This window comes from Ursus maritimus, unplaced genomic scaffold (assembly GCF_017311325.1).
Source record: "Ursus maritimus isolate PB19 unplaced genomic scaffold, ASM1731132v1 scaffold_5, whole genome shotgun sequence".
Lineage (NCBI taxonomy): Eukaryota > Metazoa > Chordata > Mammalia > Carnivora > Ursidae > Ursus > Ursus maritimus.
This window is the reverse complement of record NW_024426663.1, coordinates 59,487,669-59,507,197: the sequence shown is the minus strand read 5'-3', so window position 1 is coordinate 59,507,197 and position 19,529 is coordinate 59,487,669. Positions and strand designations below refer to the sequence as shown.

The 19,529-nt window shown below is 51.8% G+C and overlaps 1 protein-coding gene across 3 annotated transcripts in view; it reads right to left on the bottom strand.

The window, feature by feature from the left end:
- The window catches only part of FSTL4 (follistatin like 4), a 617,506-nt gene that overhangs the window by 177,893 nt on the left and 420,084 nt on the right, over window positions 1-19,529 (bottom strand). For all 3 annotated transcript variants that reach the window (XM_040622453.1, XM_040622455.1, XM_040622454.1), the window contains one exon: window positions 17,292-17,540. In XM_040622453.1, coding sequence (XP_040478387.1) covers window positions 17,292-17,540 — 249 coding nt within the window. The remainder of the gene's footprint in view (window positions 1-17,291; window positions 17,541-19,529) is intronic.

The window sequence follows — 19,529 nt, the reverse complement described above, 5'->3', positions numbered from 1 at the left end:
CTTGAGAAGTCGGAGGGGAGGGTGCCATCCCTTGCCTCACATGGCGGCCCATGTCGCAGGCAGCATGGACAAACCGAGTCTCATGTAAAGAGAGACTGGTTAGGTCGCTAAAAAGTCAAAACTAGTGGCGTGGGCCATGCGGCAAATACGTACAGTTCCCTGAGAAGCTATTTGTCAGCTGCTGTTTCAGATATGTGTGGGCACACTGGAGGCAGGCCTCCTGGCGGGAGTGCAGGGGGGAAGGGAACGGGGGAGGGGATAGAATGGGGGGTAAGCAGTTGGATATGCAGTCAGCTTCCCCTACTCCTACACAGACTTCAGCTAGATCGGGCCATGTTGACACATTACTCCTCGGCCCCTTCAGAAACGAACCTCCTCCCACAGAAGCAAGCCCAGCCCCTCCTGACTTGGCCCTGCCCTGGGCTTCCCATGACCTCCAGTCCCAGCCCCTCTTGTGGCCTGCATCCTGTATTCCAGGCCCTGAAGGCTCCTGGGGGGCTCAGTTCTGGATTCCAGGCCCTGAAGGCTCCTGGGGGGCTCAGCAGACACCACTGGGACCGGGAGGAGAGCTGCCTTCTCCTGGACCCTGGACAAGGCTTGCCCAGCACAGCCCCTCCCGCCAAAATTCTCCTGGGTCTTCTGATTCCCAGCCTTGCCTTCGGGCTCTGAGGTACTCTGGGGGAAACCCCAACCACAGAGTCTCTGTGGTGGGAGGAGGGGGGAGGGGAGCCTGTCTGAAGGACATGTCCTCTCTTGGGTCAGACAGATACTGGTCAAAAGCAAACCTCCTCAGAAATAAAAAAATAAAATAAAAATAAAATAAAATAAAAGCAAACCTCGATCCCTTTAAATGACAAGCCAGTGTGCACTTCCCTGGAAGGTGTTTTTCTGCAATTAACTTAAGTCATGTACCTGCCTGTCTGACTGACCAGCGCCTGGGGGCTCTGGGAGAAGACCAGACATCATGTCCCTTGGCGGGGACACCTCAAACATTTGCTCTGTTAATTGGCTGATGCCTCATTATGAGGCGGGTCTCCTGCTGGAGCCTTCGTTACCGATTTCCAGGAGGAACTAGGCGTCCCCTGCTCTCTCCCCCCCACGCTCTAGTCAACCAAGGCTGCTGATCAAATACTCTGATTCCTGTCTCTCTGAATGGCGGAAAGTGTTTGGTTTCCACACAAAGGTATCCTAGGAACGGAGCCACCTTAGGATCTGATCAGCAGCCTTTGTACCCTGCCACTGGCTCCCTCCATCTGTGCGTCTTCCTTGCGTCCTGAGAAATCTGATGTCTTGGTTCTCCTTTGATCTTCCTCCCCTCCAGGTTGCATCTTACATCATTTGAGTGTTTCAGTATAATGTCAAGCAGTTACTGTTTAAACTATGAGGCTGTGGAAGAAAACAACTTAACTGGGCAAACAGCCATTGGCAGGAAGCCCCTTCTCAGGCTGTTGGGTGAGGGAGGTGGGGATTTCTGGGGTCAAGAGCTACTCCCCCACCCTCCTATGGAAGTCCTGGTTGCTCAGTGTCTGTGTGTGTGGGGGGGTGGTGTACAACTCGGAGAGGCAGGTGCAATGACCTCAAGAGCCCCCCACCCCCACCCCCCAGGGCAGGGACACAGACTGGGCCCTAGCATGAAGGATGCACACCTCTGACTGGACACATAAGCACTTACTTTCTGGGTCAGCATCCTGCCCTCTAGACGGGGTGGCAGTGGCTGTGCCCCAACAAAGCACCAGCACATCCACGGGGCTGTTCAGGGCCCAGCCCAGATGAGACGCTTGGCTCCTGCAGACCTGAGGCCTCACATAGGCTTACCGGCCTGGCGAGGGACGGAGCAAGGCATTTAGAACAATCCTGGGGTGAGGCAGTATCAACTGTGTTGGGGCAAGGTGCCCAGAGAGGGGATCAAACATTATTCTGGGTGTTTATGTGATGGTGTTTTGCATACGATTAGCATTTAAATTGGTGAACTCTGCCTAAAGCAGATTGCCTTCCAGGATGTGGGTGGGCCTCATTCAGTCAGTTGAAGGCCTGAATAGAACAAAAAGCCAACCCTCCCACAACTAAGACAAATTTTCCAGTAGATGGCCTTCAGACTCCAACAGGAAATTGGCCCCTTCTGGGTCTCTAGGCTGCTGGCCCACCCTTGCAGATTCTGGACTTCTCAGCCTCCATTCTCATGTGAGCCAATTCCTTAAAATAAATCTCTTTACACACACACACACACACACACACACACACGCACACACACACACTCTACTGGTTGTGTTTCTCTGGAGAACCTTGACTAATACAGTAGGGACAGGAGGCAGGCCTGACTCTGTCAAACCAGAAAGGTTTGAACACTTCCTCAGGCAGGAACGGCTGAGGTCTAGAGGCGTATGCTCTTTAGACAAACTGAACTCCTCTCCAGATGGCCCATAGGGCCTCAGACCCCCACATCCACAACCGAGGGGAAACCCTAACTTTCCTACCACCCCCAAGGCTCCCACTCCTGCGTCTCCACCTCAGTGGGAAAGGCACCCATGCCCATCCAGGCCAGGAGCCTGGACATCCCTCCACTCCAACCTCTTTCTCCCTCGCCTCCCTCCCAGTCAGTGCCTTGTCCTGTCACATTTACTTTTCCTAAACAGTGCTCAAGTGTGCCCACTCCCCTAAGGCAGCGTTCTGCATCCCTCGGCTGCATGCATGGAATACCTCCTCGCCAGGCTCCCTGCCTCTGGGATCACTCCAACACCAGCCATTCCCAATTTGCCGACACTGTGCGGTCTTTCTAAACACCAGCCAGACTGTTTCAAACCCGGGAGTCCTGCCCACAGGAGAGAGCCTGTGCTCCTTAACCTGACTTTTGAGGTCTGGCCCTGGTTTGGCCCTAGTTTCTTCTCAAACCCAGCTCTTGCTGCTTTTCTCTGTCTCAAGCTTTACTGGGAAAAAGCATTGGTTGGCTCATGGCTTCCCATTCTGGGTTCACACCCTAACCCTTGGCCTAGAAGGCCCTTTCCCTTCTTTTTTGCCTAACCCATTTCTACTTATCATTTAATACTCGGCCAGGATGCCACCTCTTCCAGGAGGCCTCCCTGGTTCCTTCCATAACAGACTCATCACCCTGGTTTACATGCTTCTCTGCTGTGAGCTCCCCAAGGGCAGAGACCACAACACACTCTTCCTGAGTCCCCAGCCCCTAAACCAAGCCTGGCACACAGGAGGTGCTCAGCAGTATTTCTTGAATCAACAAAAGACTCAGTTGTTTAAATTTACCAAGCCATGAACAGCACAGATATAGGAATACCAGGTTTTTCTAACAAATCCTGAAACATAACCTTGATCCACAAAATGTGGATGACAGGACCACCACTTCCTTTGTCCTAGAAATGTGAACAGACAGGTGCAGTGACGTTCAGGGTACACCCTGGTGTTGCTCACGAGTTCCTGCACGATGTTGCCTCGAGAAGCCCTTTCTCTGATCACCCCGGTCCGAGCCCCTTCTCCAGGGCTGCCAGCTTGGGCTGTTCCACTGGTCCTGGAACCCGGGACACAACCTGGTCCGTGGGTCAGCCCTAAGCCCGTCTGTCCACTGGCTCCTCTGAGGTGAGCTACGGACTGTTCCTAGCCAATCCCGACCAACAGACAGACTGGGTGCCTCTCATGGTGAGGGCTCTTGCATTTCCGATTTATAAAAATCATCCCATAGGCAGAAGGCATGGTACAGTGGAAGGAGCAAAGACAACAAAAGAACAAAGATTGTGAGAAAACATCACTATTCTTTTGTCGAGGCAGGAGTGGCCAACAATAAGGCGACAATCGGCTGCACGTGCAAAGAAGCTGCCTTCAGAACAGAACTACGAACACGGACACAGTCTGCCAGGTAGTTGAACAGCGATGACCGAGTGCTTTCAAAATTAGATGATTTCCAAGGCTTGTTTTCTTTTTTTTTTTTTTTAAAGATTTTATTTATTTATTCGACAGAGATAGAGACAGCCAGCGAGAGAGGGGGGAGTGGGAGAGGAAGAAGCAGGCTCGTAGCAGAAGAGCCTGATGTGGGGCTCGATCCCAGATCGCCGGGATCACGCCCTGAGCCGAAGGCAGACACTTAACCGCTGTGCCACCCAGGCGCCCCACCAAGGCTTGTTTTCTTTCATTAACTATAACAATCATTATACATACAAGAGAGGGAGCAGAGCGAGAAGAACAAAGAGCACATTTTAAATAAGGCAGGCGTGAGTCTGAGTGACAGCTCTCTCCTCCTTGGTCTTGGGCAAGTCACTAAACCTCTCTGACCTTGGTGTCCACCTCTGCTGAGTCGGGACAGTAGCAGTCCTTCTCCTGAAGGACTGTTGTACGACTGAATGGGATGAAGTGTCTACAGGACCCAGCACTGGCCCTGGCAAGGAGCATGGGCTTTTTATTATGAGTCGTTACCCTGCCCTCTGCTCCCATCCGATCTCCAGTCTCTTAAAAAGGGTGAGATGTGTAAAATCACAATCGATGCTGCAAATATTGAATTATAATTGGAGCCAACTAAGCCTCCGTGGAGCTGTACCCAAAAGAAGCCTGGAGGTGCCTCTGCTCGGCGTTATTCTTCCCCAAACTTCTAGACAGGCATGTTCAAGGGTGTGTCTGGTTTCCTCGTAACTGTTTCTCTAAATTAGTGTGCGTGCTCCTGCCGGCGTTTCTCACAGGAGAGAAACCACATTTCCCAGAAGTGGGCTTTGTCTGCCTTTTCCAGAGATCCCTCTCTTCATTAGGTCTTCCTGATACCCACACCTGTGTGCCCTGAGATCCACAAGACTTTTTAAAATGGAATGTTTGTTCCATTGTTAGGAGTGTTTACTGAGACAAGCCTGGCATGTAAATAAGGTCTTCATGCTGCTAAAATACGGCAGGGGACGGAGCGGGACCCGGGCGAGAAGGAAGAGAGGCTGAGGTGGAGACACAGAGAAGAGCAACCCGGAAGAGTGGCAGTCTCTCTTCCTCTGCTGAAGAAGCCACCTGTCCCTGCCCGTCCCCTAGCAGGGAGCGGACACTCCCTTTGTCTGCGACATGCACACCGCGGTGGTCACATCACCTATCCACATGGTGCCTGTCCCTGGGGTCGAAAGACTCGATGTGTGTCTTAATGACATATGATTCACGTCATTAAAATGACTTGCTGTGACAATCTTGACATCCGTGGGGAAGTGACATTCTACCCATTTCCTTTTAGGGGAAGACCATTTTTAGGCACATGTTGTCTAACAAGCAGCCCGTGGCCAATCTGAGGGGAGGAGGAAGGAAGCCCGCAGCAGTAAGGCTGCATGAAGTACTTCCAGCAGCTGCTGCCCTTCCCCACACCTTGTTGGTCAAGTCCTGTGCATTCTGCCAGGGTCACATCGAGCCCTCGTCCCCCAGGAGAGGCCCTTCTACCCACTGGAGGGGCCACAGGCACGCAGTGACAGAAGAAGGCAGGCCCCAGTTCTCATTTAGCAGCTCAGTAACTGGGCAAGTTATTTTGACATGAGTTAATGCCCACAAAGCATCTGGTTGAGGCTAGGAACCTGGCAGACACTGCGTGCATGGTGGCCATTATCACGGTGACCCTACCCTTTTCTACTGTGCATGGCCACCTCCGTGGGTGGCCCTGGCTGTCCTCGGGGTCTCATCTCTACCTCCACCTCCCAAGAGGCCAGACTCCTTGCTTTCTTGGCTTTTTTTTATGGCAGCATGGCTCAGCTCTTACTCCTTGCTTGTGGATCAACCACCTATTTCGATTAGAACATTAAAATCAACAGTCCAGGCCACATTGTTGACGTGTGCCCTTAGTAAGGGCATCATTGCTCCAGGAAGACACCCTACAACATGCTGGAGTTCTACCTCCGTTACAGCCCAGGCAAGCTTCCTGGAAGAGAGAGCCCACTCTAGCCACTGTGATGAAGGCACGGGAGGCCCAACCTTAGGGTAGGTCACCTCACTCAAGGACTGATCCTACCCATGATCTCTGGACACACCAGCAAAGGCAGAAGCCTCCCAGTGCAGCAGGGAACAACCCAGGACACTTGTTTGGGGCCAACATTGGATTCATTCTGGGCAAGAAGGATGGCGTTAAATGGATACATACTTTTTTTAACACACTAAGTCAAGAATCATGCGGGATCTGTTGAAATCCCCACAAAGCCTTCAAAGAAATTAGCTGCATTTAACTTCTTCATTTACTCTTTGCCAGTATGGGGTAACTATGTTTAAAAACAACCATTCAGACAACTTTGCATGGTAGGAGTCCCTTGCTCACCTCTAGGCTGTGAGTACCATGACCTTCCTCTTTCCCAAATTTGATGTGTCCCTAGATTGGTGGGAGTTCATCTTTCAGTATCTTTTTTTTTCTAGCCAAGAATACACAGGTGGTCTGGTATCTGAGCCCCTGCCCATCAGAGAATCCTTTCTGTTGTTTCCACACAGGGATCATCATCTGAGGAACACAGAATTACCACTTCAAAACTCTATAGATGGTCTTCACCGCATTCTTGTTTCTTAATGTTGCAGAAAAGCCTAAGACAGTGGGTTTTCTTTTTTCCTTTATAGAAGACCAGGTTTTTCTTGCTGCCTGATCACTTCAAATATATTTGAAAAAAAATTTTGAAATCCTGAAATTTTAGCAGTTACATTTGGACTTATTTTAGGAATCTTTCAGCTCAGGGCAATTTAGAAAACAATCTTTCTTCACTTACTGTGTCCCTTTGATCTGCTCTGGGGTCTTTAAGATGACCAATGACCAAGAGCTAAACTTTCATCCCTATCTATCATCTTCTCTCACATTATTATTATTATTCTTTACCTTTTTCTTTCCTTTTTTCTATGTATTCTGGGAGAGGTTTTCAAGTTTGTTCTCCCTGTGGGGGAATGGTTGCTTGATTTCTGCATTGTTAATCGTGCCATTCACTGCTTGAGACACAGAAGGCACTTGGGCGACACTATTCCAGATCCATAAAGTCTTGCTTTACCTCCTCCAGCTTCCATTTCATTTTTGGCTGTGGCTCAGCCAATTTATAATCCCATTTTTCATCTCATCTCAGGGGGCATGTTTTCTTGAATTGAGAGCAGAACACAGTTGCTGTCTACCGGGCTTCTGCTTTCGGTCATCATTTCTCCCTTCCTTGGCACCCCGAGGGAGCTACTCCTCTCCTGTGTGGCATAAGCCAACTTTTCTTTAATTCTTGCTCAGGTAGGTCTGGCCAGCTTCACCTCCGTTCGCATCTGTCCCAGCCCTGGAAAGACTGTCCAGATTGTTCATGGTCACTGCCCCAAAATATCACCCCTGGGGGGCTGGGGGTGGTACTTATAGCTTCCCTGTAACCAGCACTTGTGGCTAAACAGTTGAGAGATGCCCTTAAAAGTCTGGACTTTCGGGTGGAAAGGAGAATTAACAAACTCACTCTGTACATAACGGGGACGATGTGTTGCTGATCCTTCCTGCTACTGTGCCCACTGCTACTGGGGTCCCTGGATGGCCCCTTTCAACCCTTTTCCTCACTCTGGGGTATTCTTCCTTCTGTAGCTTTCCACAGATTTCTTCCTCACTCCCCTTTTTCTGACCACCTTCCCCCCATCAGGAAAGATCCGGCTACCAGACACACCGTACCCTCCCTCACATGTCTCTCATCTAGGGTTCCTGAAACCACTGGAGAGGCCTGGCCCTCTCAGCTACGAGGGCCTGCACAGAGCTGGGGATCAAAGAAGTTCTCTGCAAAACCCCACAAGAAAGACTTTGGGTTTGTTATATTTCAGTGGAAATATAGATTAATTGGTGAGCCACACAGCATGGTGGGGAGGGAGGAGGTGGGAGGCAGGGAGGGATGGAGGGAGAGAGGGAGGGCGAGAACGAGGTCTGGGTAGAGACACCAGAGAACCCAGTCCGGCAGAATGAGTGGGGTGTGCCTGAGCTCAGAGAGGCATTTGTTGGACCTCTGGGGACCAGGCCTGCAGGTCACACCCCTGCATTCAAAATGGGTGGGGACGAAAAGCCTACTGCAAATATTATTCTCAATGGGGAAAAGCTGGAAGCCTTTCCCTTAAGATCAGGAACTCGACAAGGATGCCCACTCTCGCCACTATTATTCAACATAGTACTAGAAGTCCTTGCAACAGCAATCAGACGACAAAAAGGGATCAAAGATATTCAAATTGGCAAAGAAGAAGTCAAAATGTCTCTCTTTGCAGATGACATGATACTCTATATGGAAAACCCAAAAGAAGCCACTCCCAAACTATTAGAAGTTATAGAGCAATTCAGTAACGTGGCAGGATACAAAATAAATGCTCAGAAATCAGTTGCATTTCAAAATGGGTGGGGATGGACTAAAAGACAGGGAGAAGAGGATACAGAAGTTCCCGAAGGAAGACAAGTCAACAGATGTGCCTGCCACGTCCCTGGCTGCGCCCCTCCTCCAGCCACAAAGAGAAGTGCACCACTCAGACTCCTTGCTTCTAAGTGGGCAGAGTTCATTGTGTCTGATGATTTTAATTTCCCGGCAGGAAAGCAATTTTACTAGTTCCATTTAGAGGAGCTTTTCCAAAGTAGTTTCACTCCGATTACCTTCATTAATGAGTGATCAAAATGCATCAAAGCAGAAGTGAACACAAGAAGAAGAAAGGCAAGGGCAGGACTTGCCAGGATGAGGTACCCAAACTCTGAGGTCATGGTGAAGCTCTGTCTTCCCTCATTAGTGTTCTAGACACGGCTCTCCCACGGCACCTGGCAAAGGGTGGAGGCACCCGTTCACCACAGCAGGAACCATGGAGGGGGGGTTCTCCAGGCCCCAGGATGCCGCAGAGGGCTGGGCCGCAGGTTTCTGTAAGCTCTGTCCCTTGGCTCTCCTGGCTGAGGACTCGACTCCACAGGCCGAGTGTTGGACCATTTGGTGTGGGCACGCATTCGGTGAGCCTGCTCTGGGATGTTTACCCACGCACACACTCTCTGCTGATGGAGATGAGCGGTCATCTCCTCTCCCTGGGTCGCTGTGTGCATCTGCCTCCCAGCTCCCTCGATTTATTGCAGTTAATGTGACGCAAAGGTAAGCACTCCTTCCTTTCTTTGGAGAAAAAAAAAAATGGCCCAAATCAGGCCGGTGCTTCCCTGTTCAGAAGAGCAGGCAGAGGGTCTGGACATCCATGCCAGCCGCAGGGGCTGAGGGTGAGGCAGGGAGGGTAGAGAGCCTAGAAAAGGCGGACCCCAGGCTTCTGCTCGGCTCCTGTACCGTCCTCCCTGCCACAGGCACCCTCGGCAACTGCCGTCAGCAGGCAAGAGAAGAACTTGAAAGGGATTCCTCGTGTTCAGAAGAGCACCTAAGGCCTTTCCCTCAGCCTGCGAGGAAGCAGAAAATACTTGCAGGCGGGGGCCCAGAGTCAACATATTTGAGTTGTGGCTGGGCTGACAGCTGCTGAGTTTGTCACACAGATAATTAGATAAACTGCTTGAGCACAGAGATTCAATATGCAGTGTCATTTAGCGGCTGCGACACGGGGCCTTGATCTTAATTGAAGGCGCGATAGGGGAGAAACTTAAAGAAGTCCCGAGTTAACTTCTTCTCGCTCCAGTAATTAAACATTTGACGCCTGATCATTAGCCAAAGCCTCCCAAGCGCTGGCCATGGGCTCCACGATGTGGTTCTAAGCAGCCAGAGCCAACGGCACCCTTCTTTCCATGCAGGTTTCCTCAAGCAGCCTGCTGGAAAGAAGCTGGGGAAATAGGAGGCTCCATGTCACCCCCTCCTCTGCCTCGTTCTGCCCCTTCTTTCCTTGTGTTCCCTCAACACCCTCGATGACCACCCCCTCCCATTACAGAGCATCCAACGTGTCTTTGAGCAGGGTCCTCCTTTTAAATCCACCCCCTCCTTTGCTGAGGCCCTCTGACGCACATGGCACAGAGGACCTCTAACTAGGGCTTCCCAAGCTCTCACTCGGGGACCTCAAAGGGATTGCACATATCCTGCTTATCATATAATCATCAATTTGTGCATTCATCCAAAAAAATGAATGGACATTTCCAAGTGCTAGGGCTAGACAGATAAATCATATTCCTTTACTCCTAAGGATACCCAGTATCTTGGGAAGATCTGCAAGTTGACAGGAAGTTATAATAGAACGAGGATGCTACTTGTAGAAGAAGTTATGACTTTACCTTGGTCAACCTGGGGCTCATAGGCAATCCCCTGGCCCTGAGGGTTTAACTCAGGTGTAGAAGGACCCTGGAGATACTTGGCAGCCCCTGGACAGGTCGTCTTTTCCAGCCCTAGCACACCCCGCACAGCTTCCCAGGGTGGTGATGAACGGGACCATCAAGGCCATCCATTGGTGGGCATGGCAGAATAATCAGAAAGGCAACATAAGATATTGGTTAGCAGCTCAGGCTTCCCATGGCCAACCAGGCCCTTCTGACCGCCACTCAGACCTCTCTGGCCTTCCTCACTCTGCTTCAGTTACCCTGGCCTCCTTGTTGATCCCCAAACATGCCGGGGGAGCTCTCACCTCAGGGCCCTTGCAACTGCTACTCCTTACCCAGATATTCAAATAGGTCACTCCCTAACCTCCCAACCTCCAGGTATTGGCTCAAATGCCTCTTCTCCTACTAGAAACTCTTGCCAACCCCTGTGCCTGCTTTATTCTCCTCCATGGCACTTGTCATTGGCTAAGACACTTTATCTTCTATGTATGACAAGAGGCTGCATGAGGGCAGGAATCACATCCACTTTGTGCACTGCTCTATCCCCAGTGCCTAGAATAGACCTGACTCACAGGAGGCGTATGCTTGTTGAATGAATGGATGGAAGGGTTAAGGCAGGGAAGTGCCATGGTCAAAGTCAGCTCTTGGAAAACTTGCTCTTAAGACCAAATAGCAGGTGGGTTTGAAGAAGGATCTGGCTAGGAGCGGGTAGAACAGCTAGAGGGTCACAGAGGTGGTGCAGGTGAGTGATGATGACGGGACGGACGTGTGTGGCAGTAGAACAGGTACAGAATAAGGGGCAGAGTTAAGAAATTAGAGGGAAGTAAGCTTGGCGGGATTTTATGGTGTGGGGGTTCAGCTGCAAGGAGGCCTCAGTCTCTTGGGGTTCCGTCTCCTGGGGTATGGAGAGGTTGCTATCACTGAGACAGACACTGTGTGAGGAACAAGGATGTCAGGGACAGATGGAGCAGAGAGTTAGAGAGTTCATTCAGGACACACTGACTTTGAGGTGGTCGTGGGCCTTTGGGGAGGGGACCTGTGACTGAAATGTGGAGGAGAGGTTGGGGTGAAGATACAGCTGGGTCTTATTTGCACACGAGGGATGCCAGGAATGGTGAGAGGGGTGCAAAGGAATGAGAGGAGGGCTGAGGGGGCCCGGGGAAAACCCACATGTAGAAAGCTAGTGGGGAAGGAGGAGCCCGCAACGAATCACAGGAGCAAGGGTGGGGGCTGCCTGAAGACTGCCCACTGTGGGGCGGATGCAGTTAAGAGCAGGACTTGGCATCTGGGAATGCCGATCTTCATGGGGATGGGAGCCAGCGGGGACCCTGGTCGGCAGCGTGTGGGGGAGCCGGGGCAGTGGAGGCACCCAGCGATGGCAGGGGCTCGGGTCAGTGGGAGAGAAGGGAAGACGCAAGAAGATTGCGGGGTTAGGAGGAGACACCCAGAGCTGGCCAAGGGGACCAAGGAGGGGCTGGACATACGAAGGAGGGGTGTCAGGAAAGGGCAGGAAACAATGTGGGGGCCTCATAGGCTGCGGCATGTTTACATAGGGAAATCAATGCAGTGCAAGACTTTCTCAGCTCAGTAACTTATTAGTAATTTTTAATTACTGAAATGTAATTAATTCATCCAAAGTACAGCTGTTCTGTGAAGCACACCACACACACTGCACTGATAACATTCTTGCACGTTTGTGAGGTGCTCACACCCAGACGTTGTCTTGCATAAAACCTAGAGGAAATAACAGAAGAACACACGTTTGTTTGAAGCCACGTTTCTCTTGATGGGGGAAGCAGATACTAGAGAGGGGTTGAGAAAGCTCCGAGGGCCACTGTCCTGGGGGGCTGCTGGTCAACCTGCAGCTCAGTCCCCACCAGTTGTTTGCGCACTGGTGAGGGCAGAATCTATGTGGAAGGCTCCAAAACAGGGACAGTCCGTGAAGATCCCCGCTGGTCCTTGAGGTCTTCGGGGTGTCTCTGGCTACAGCGGCCCCCACATGCTGGCCCAGAGAGTGGGAGTGCTGGGAACTGGAGGTGGACCTTCCTTGTGGCTGTCAATTCCATGAGGTCAGGCCTGGAGTCCTGATCATACAGGTGTCCTCAGGTCCAGCACAGTCTTGGCACCCAGGGGACATTCAATAATGCCTGTGAAGCTGGGCGACTTGGTAGAGAATGGCCATACCCTCCTCTGTGGAGTTCAAAGTGAAGGCCAGGAAGGGTATTGAGTGCACAGAGATAGCTATACAGGGCTGAAGGAGCAGCCGCAGCCTCTGGACAGAATGTAGGTGGGGTCAGGAGTAGGAGGGCAATTTGAAGAAACTGGAAAGGGGTTTTGGAGAGAAAGTGGAGGCTGGTGGCAAAAAGCCAGACCTGGTGCAAGGGCCTTCAGCTTGGTCTCAGAGGCTCTGCTATCTTGTCCTTGGGGTCTTCTAGCAGCCTCTGAGCGATCCTGAGCTCCTGTTCCATCCTCACAGAGGACAGAGTGGTTCAGTGTTGGGACATCCAGAGGCCCTGCCAGTTTGGGATGACTGAGCCAGCTTTCCCGGAGCAGCTCCCAACTGGGCTTCTTGCTGACCTGGAGGGCAGGAAGCGGCCGAGGAGCACCCAAGCCTTTCTGGCTGACCAAGGCTCCTGAGCCCTCCACCGTTGCACCAGGAGGTCTCCAGGGCAGGAGAAAGCAGCTTCGTCTGTTGTGAACATGCCTTGTTGGGACGAATGGTCCCAGAGCTGCAGGTGCTTCTCAAGGGCAGGCTGCGGAGGCAGAGTTCCTGTAACCTAGATGAGCTACCCCTCTCTGGGCCCAGGGTCCCTGTCTGGGGAATGCGAAAGTTGGACTAGTTCATCGGACACACAGTCAGCTCAGGCGCAAACGGTCTAGCCCGGTGTGCAGGCCTTCCTCAGCTCACCCTCCCCAAGTGCCTACATTTACCCAGCGTGGACCCACACTCCCCGGGATCTGCCTTTTAGGCCCTTGCTCTTCTGAGTCTGTAGGAACCCCGTGCCTGGATCCTGAAGGATGGCCCTCCTGCCCTCACTCACCCTGGGAGATGCATCTCACTGTCTCTTCCCTGGACATGTCCCTTCTCATCCTCAGACAGATGAATCCCTCCCTGAGGCTCAAATGGCAGTTCCCAAGAGCCTTTCATGCATTCCAGAAACTTCTTCTAGACTCAGAATCAGGGGCTATTGGAATCTCCTTTTGCATCTCTACTGACTTGCCAGGTGAACTTAAATGACTTGTTATATATCTTTCTAAAACATCAAGGCAGTTGGAGAAGGTGAGTTTAGTTTGACCATTTGGAGATCAAATTCTAGCCATTCATTAAATAAACATGGAAAACAAATGATCTCTCTCTTTGTTCACAGGAACAATCACCACCCTGAGTACTTAGCTTATATGCAGTGTTACCCATGGGCAGGTGTCTTAAGGCCACCTGCATTTGCCCCTCAGCTGTGTCCCAATGTTTGCAACGGCAGCACCATCATCCTGAGTGCTCTGACACTGCTTAGAGACGTGAGCTCACTGCTCATTTCATGCCCACAGCACACATACTGTGACGAAGGCATCACTACCACTCACGTTTTACAGGTGAGGTAAGTGAGGCACAGAGAGCTTACGTGCCCTGTCCAAGGAGGTGTGGTATGGCCCATGACTGATCTCAAGCCATACCTTGAGCCTGTGCTGCCTGCCCCCTCCACCTGCGCCTCCTGCGTGGCCCACGCCTGCCCGCAGTGCCCATGCAGGCCTCAGCACCTCTCTGGCTGTAGGGACCTGCTCTGACAGAGTGAAACCCACAGAGTAAAACCGAAGGCTGGGCCCGCAGGTGGGGATGTGAGTAGCACTCCCTTCCAGGGCAGGAAACACGTGCAGAGGTATGGAAATGCCCTGGAGGCGTGAAACCTAACTTAAGTTCCTAAAGCAATAACGTTCAAAGTAACAACAAGAACAACAAAAGAAGTCTCTTCGGCAGCAAGACCTATCTGTTCTGCCTTGCAACAAAAGGTTGGGTTTTTATTTCCCTGTGCGGTAATACTTAAAAAAGAGATTTGTTAGTGAGCCTGCAGTGTGTTTCATTTTTTGGTTAAAAATGGAAATTATTTCCTCTGATTTCATGCACCGGGAAACTGCTCTGAAGCACCAAAGTGCCCCTGAAAAAAAAACACCAGGCAGGACAAGGAATCGAGATCCGTTTAAAACTGTAGCCCTAACAGGCTTCTTTCTTCCATAATTTCACGGTTTATTTGGAAAACTGCCCAACTATGACACTGTATCATCTGGGATAATACAAGCCTGGTGTAGTGAGTGATGGCTGAAAGCAAGCTTGTCTGCTCAAACAGCTCAGGAGATAACTGCGCGAATTCAAAACTGAGACAGAGAAACAATTTTAAAAGTGCCAACTAGTACACAAATAGGAACACCACGTCACGACGCAACTTTCCAAACACAGTCGATAACAAGTTAAAGTTACAGAGAATTCCACCCACTGTCTTGGTGCTCTCCGGCAGTATTTGGTGCTGAGAACAAATGTGACTTTAATTTGGCCACAGGCAGAAAGAGATCCGACAATCCTACACCCCTCTGTCCCCCTGATTTTCGGCAGGAGACACCCTGCTTGGGATGTCAGGACAGCTGGTATCAAAAGCTGCAAAGATGAGCTGAAGCAATGTTTTTGAGTTCAGTTTTGCTCTTCTTACATGCTAATAATCCCTAAATGATGTTTTATTTTATTCCGCATTCACGAGGAATTCCATTGCCATAGCAACCGCAATGTGCTACCAGAAGTTTTCTTGAAACTGGGGCTTAGAATATCGCCGCTCCTCCCTTGCAGAGCAAGAGGGCTGTGGTCCCCACGCGAAGCTCAGGAAAACACCCCCTTCCACCCCACCGAGGGCACAGGTCCCAGACACAGAGGGGGTGCTCTGAACTGCGGCTCCTGGAATCCACCACCACGTTCCCCCTTCTCTCCACACCCGGCCCCGTGAGGAGTGTCCTAATAGTGACTTCTGGGGCACAAATGAAACCCAAGAATGAAGTCAGAACTTTTCTTTGTAAAGTCTGGTAGGAAAAGAGAATGGAACATGGATGAATTTAGAATTATTGTTTGCATGAAAAAAGAAGTTATTTTTCAGTTTCCTGTATGAACAACTCCCTGGAAAAGGGACAAAAGACAAGCTGTCATCAGTGGAGCTGAAGAGGGCATGAAATACTCCACTGCTATCTTGGGGTGGGGTTGTAGGATATTGTCCTTTACAGCCTTTCCTTCTCAGACCTCCACTCCCCAGCTCCCGTCACTGTTTCCTCCTGCTCCTCATCGGAACCATGGCTCTGGTGAAGGTGGGGAAGTGCCCACCCAAAGCCCCCTCGCTCAGGCTCCTGCCCTCCATCCCTGCCAAGCCCCTGAGGTCAGTGAACACGGCTTCACTGTTTGCTGGACACTCCGGGTGGGGGCGCTGGGGGATGGAGGCAGGTGGGCCATCCCACCTCCTGGGACTGGAGCTGATCTGAGCAGGAGGCTGTGAAGACTCCTCTGGGGCATCCAGACCCACAGAGGTAGGTCTGCAGGAAAGCAAACCCTGGTTCCAGATAGGCATCTCCAGAACAGCATTAGGACCTGACCCTCAGCACCTTCCGCCCTGACTCCACCTACCAGCAAGCCAGGTGGGCCCCACACCCGCTGGGCAGGGCCCTTGTTCCTGCCTCTGCCTTCCCCACATGACCTGTGCCTCTCTGCTCTAGGCCTGAGGCCACACTGGATTAAAAGATGATGACAGGGGTCATTAATACACAACACTTGCGATGTGCCAGACGCATGCTACGTGGTTTCTGTAGAGCCCCTCATTTACTTTCCTCCACAGAGCAGCACTACTGCCAATGGCCCCATTTCACAGCAGAGGAAAAGGCCCAGAGAAGTGGAGTGATGTGCCCAAGGTCACACAGCTGGGAAGTGGCAGAGTCGGGCTTGTACCCTTGGGTCTCTCTGGGAGCTGCTGGGGACTGCCGTACACAGCGTTGGCATTCACAAAATCCGTATAAAACCTCAATGAATCAGAAGGATTTGGTGGATGAGTTCAATCAGCATGAAGCAGAGCCGAGCCCTCATCTGCTTGCACCGCGGCCCCCATCCTCCCCAGCTCTCCCCCATCCTCCCTCACCGAGGCGGCTTTCATGGTGGTTGTTTTTCCCTTGCATGAAATGAGAAATGCTGTTTGAATAACCGATGGTGAGGGAGGCTGGGCACACTCTGATGCAGAAATAAAAACCTTTAGAAAGATGCAATTTGGGGGATATTGGAAACTGGAGAACGGAACATCAGTCTATAAAATTCAACACGGCCAATGAAGCTGGAGCAGCTGGTCAAGTGTTTTAGTGCTCACAGGGCTGGGGATCGGCGGGCATGAGGCTGGGCAGGGTTTTCAGACCAGGGACGTTTTTCCTGGACTCATTTTGGCCTCATTTCCATAATGTGCCTCATGATTTCTGAAGCACCTCAGCGTGAACGTCATAAGCACAGCCATGAAAGTGTCCAAGACTATTCCCGTCACAGGAGAAGCCTGACCCACCAGAGTCTCTCCTGCTTGTGAATACGTCCCTGCCCCATCCCGCTGCCACAGCCCAGACACGACGGGGGGAAAGTGGCCCTTTGTGTGGGTGCCAGCGGCACGGGGAGTGGCTGTCAGAGGTCAACAGACCTGTGCTCCACTGCTGAGAACGCCCTGACATCCCGGTCCCACCACTGCGGGCTCGGGGCCTGTTAGGGAGAGGCCGGAGCCCTGCCCCTGTGCTTTGGGTGCCCAGGGTGCTCCTATCCGTCACTGTTGCAGGCACTTGGTGGGTTCCATCCCTTCTTTTCTCCTCCCTGACCTACCAAAGGTCTGCCTAGATTCTGTTCTCCAAGGGTCCCCCTCTGAAGGCAGGGGGTCTGTGGAGGCAGACACACACAAAACATGCATGACCGAAATGCTACTGGTGCTATTTGGCTGAGGCTCCAGCCTTCCTCTACCTCCTGCAGGCTCAGCACCAGGGCCGTTTGTCAAAAGGGCATTAGAAGATCCATCCCCAAACCCAAAAGCATAGGGGCAAGGAGGCATCTTCCTACCTTTAAGGAAACAGTCCTTGCTGTGGACAATGACGATCTTCCTCTCCAGCAAGCAGGCGGCTCGGTGGAGCTCGCAGTGATTCTCATAAAACCTCCCATCGGAGCCGCACACGGGCATGTAGCTGGGCCTACATGCCTCCAGGCACCGGCATTCAGGCTCCCCTGTCTCTCTGCTGAGCGTGCACCTGCTCCCGCGGCTGCAGAACTTCTTCCCACAGGAGGCTGGCAGCCCATCATGGCCAGAAAGTCCTGCCAAACACACAAACACAGAGGGTCAGCTGCAAGCATTCAGTGGTGGGGCTCAAGGGCTTCCTGTGTGGTTCCATTCATCGGTGAAGCCAAGGCCTTGGGGCTTGGGGTGCCCAAAAGAGTCTTTGTCTTACCAACAGGGGTGGCCACAGGTGCCAAAAGCAGCACCCTGCCGTACAGGGTTCAGGTTTTATGCTTGGCTCACACCAAACCTCTCAGGCACACCCCCTGCCCATCCCAGGAGGGAAGCATAAACAGGGGACCACATGGAGGTAGCACAGTGCCAATGGACCGTGCCAGAGGAGAGGAGGATGGCTTGCCAAAAGGCAAGGCTTGAGCCATGGCTCCCATAACTGCACTGGAGAGAGAACTGATGGGAGGAGGAGTTTTGTACAGGGGTGGGGTGAGAAGGGTAAGGAAGACAAGGTGTGATTCTAGGAGACATCGAGTGCCAAGCTGAGGAAGTTCGGTCAGATATGTTAGGCAGTGGGGAGCAACGGTGGAGTCTAGGGCGTCAGTGTGGAGTAAGAAAAGAGAAAGCGGTACTCTAAGTGTTCAGGATGGGGGCAGCCACAGCAGGGAGACTTGAGCTTGACCTTTTTCTCTGGGGAGAATGTGGTTCTCCAGGATACACACCACCAGCGGTGGGACCAGTAGCCTTTCTCTACTGCCCAGCACTTTCTAGCACAAAGCAGGAAGCTACAGCTGTGGCAGGAAGGCTGAGACCCTGGGAATGGCTGCTGCCATGCTCCTGGGTGTCCCTTGCACCCAACACACGTGCACAATGGTGTGAGGCAGTGGTGCCCAGAGCTCACACTCCCATGTGGGCAGGGTGGCCAGGAGAGCATCTTATTGCTGGAAGGGCCCGCTTACACGAAAGGCCAAGCAAGCACCCCAAAACGACATTCCACTCCACCAGAGGAGTCCAGAAAATGAGAGGATTGCCATGCAGCCTTAATGGCACCAAACACAAGTTGAGAATAAGAAAGGGATATTGAAATACAAATAATTAAAACACAAATGCAGATTTTACGGCTAGGGAAGTCTTTGCTTTTAAGCTCAATTATATCTTCTTCACAATACTCAAGCAAGACAGAATGGCCCCAGTGGTCAACACTGAACCTTCAGCCCCAGCTCCGATCCCATGGGATTAAAATGTCTGGGGGAAGGGGCGTGTAAAATGACCTTCTTTTTCTTGTTTTTGGTTAAGCCTGCTTTTTATCATTCTAGATTTGAAAGGAAAAAATCAGTTATCGATAGATTAACTGCTTGATTCAATAATTCATTTAAATTCTTCCAGCCTTGGCAAGCTAAGAAATATTGACTTTTTCTTGAATCATAATAAACTAGAAGGTCAAACTATCTCTGAGCAGTGTAGAAGTGCAGATCCTAAGCGGGCATGCGAATCCCTCTATCCACTTGGCTGATGTTCGCATGTCATGGTGGAGGCTCGGTGGCATTCATCAGCCTGTCAAGGTTGACAGGCAGAGGGGAGCCGAGGGCTCCTGGCAGTGGGAGGCCCTGGGCTGGAGGCCCTCCACCCACGGTGTTGATGGCTGCTTTGCCACAGAGTGTGTTTGATTAGCATGACTCTCCTGGGTGGCTGCAAAATGGGTTACCCTGGAAAGCGCTGGCGGCTACTAGAAGAAACTAATACAGCTCTAAAAATACCAGCCTTTGTTTCTTTCCCAAGACGGCCAGAACACAAAGCACTGCGGTTGTATCACTGTTTTAATGAACTTCCCGTGTGATGGCAAGGGCTCCCACTCATCACTGCAATTTGAAGAAGCGGAGCCAAAGTTTCTGAGTCTCTGGCCTCTCCGTTCCTGCTTCAGGGGACCTGCCCTGGCCATGCTGCCAGCCCAGACTGTGCTCACTTTCCAGCTGACTCAGCTCCAAGTATTCACCCCCTGCGGTCTAGTGCCTCTCTGAGGTGCTCCCCGCCAGCGCAAGTCCGAGCCGCCCCCCCCCCCCCCCCCCCCCCCCACC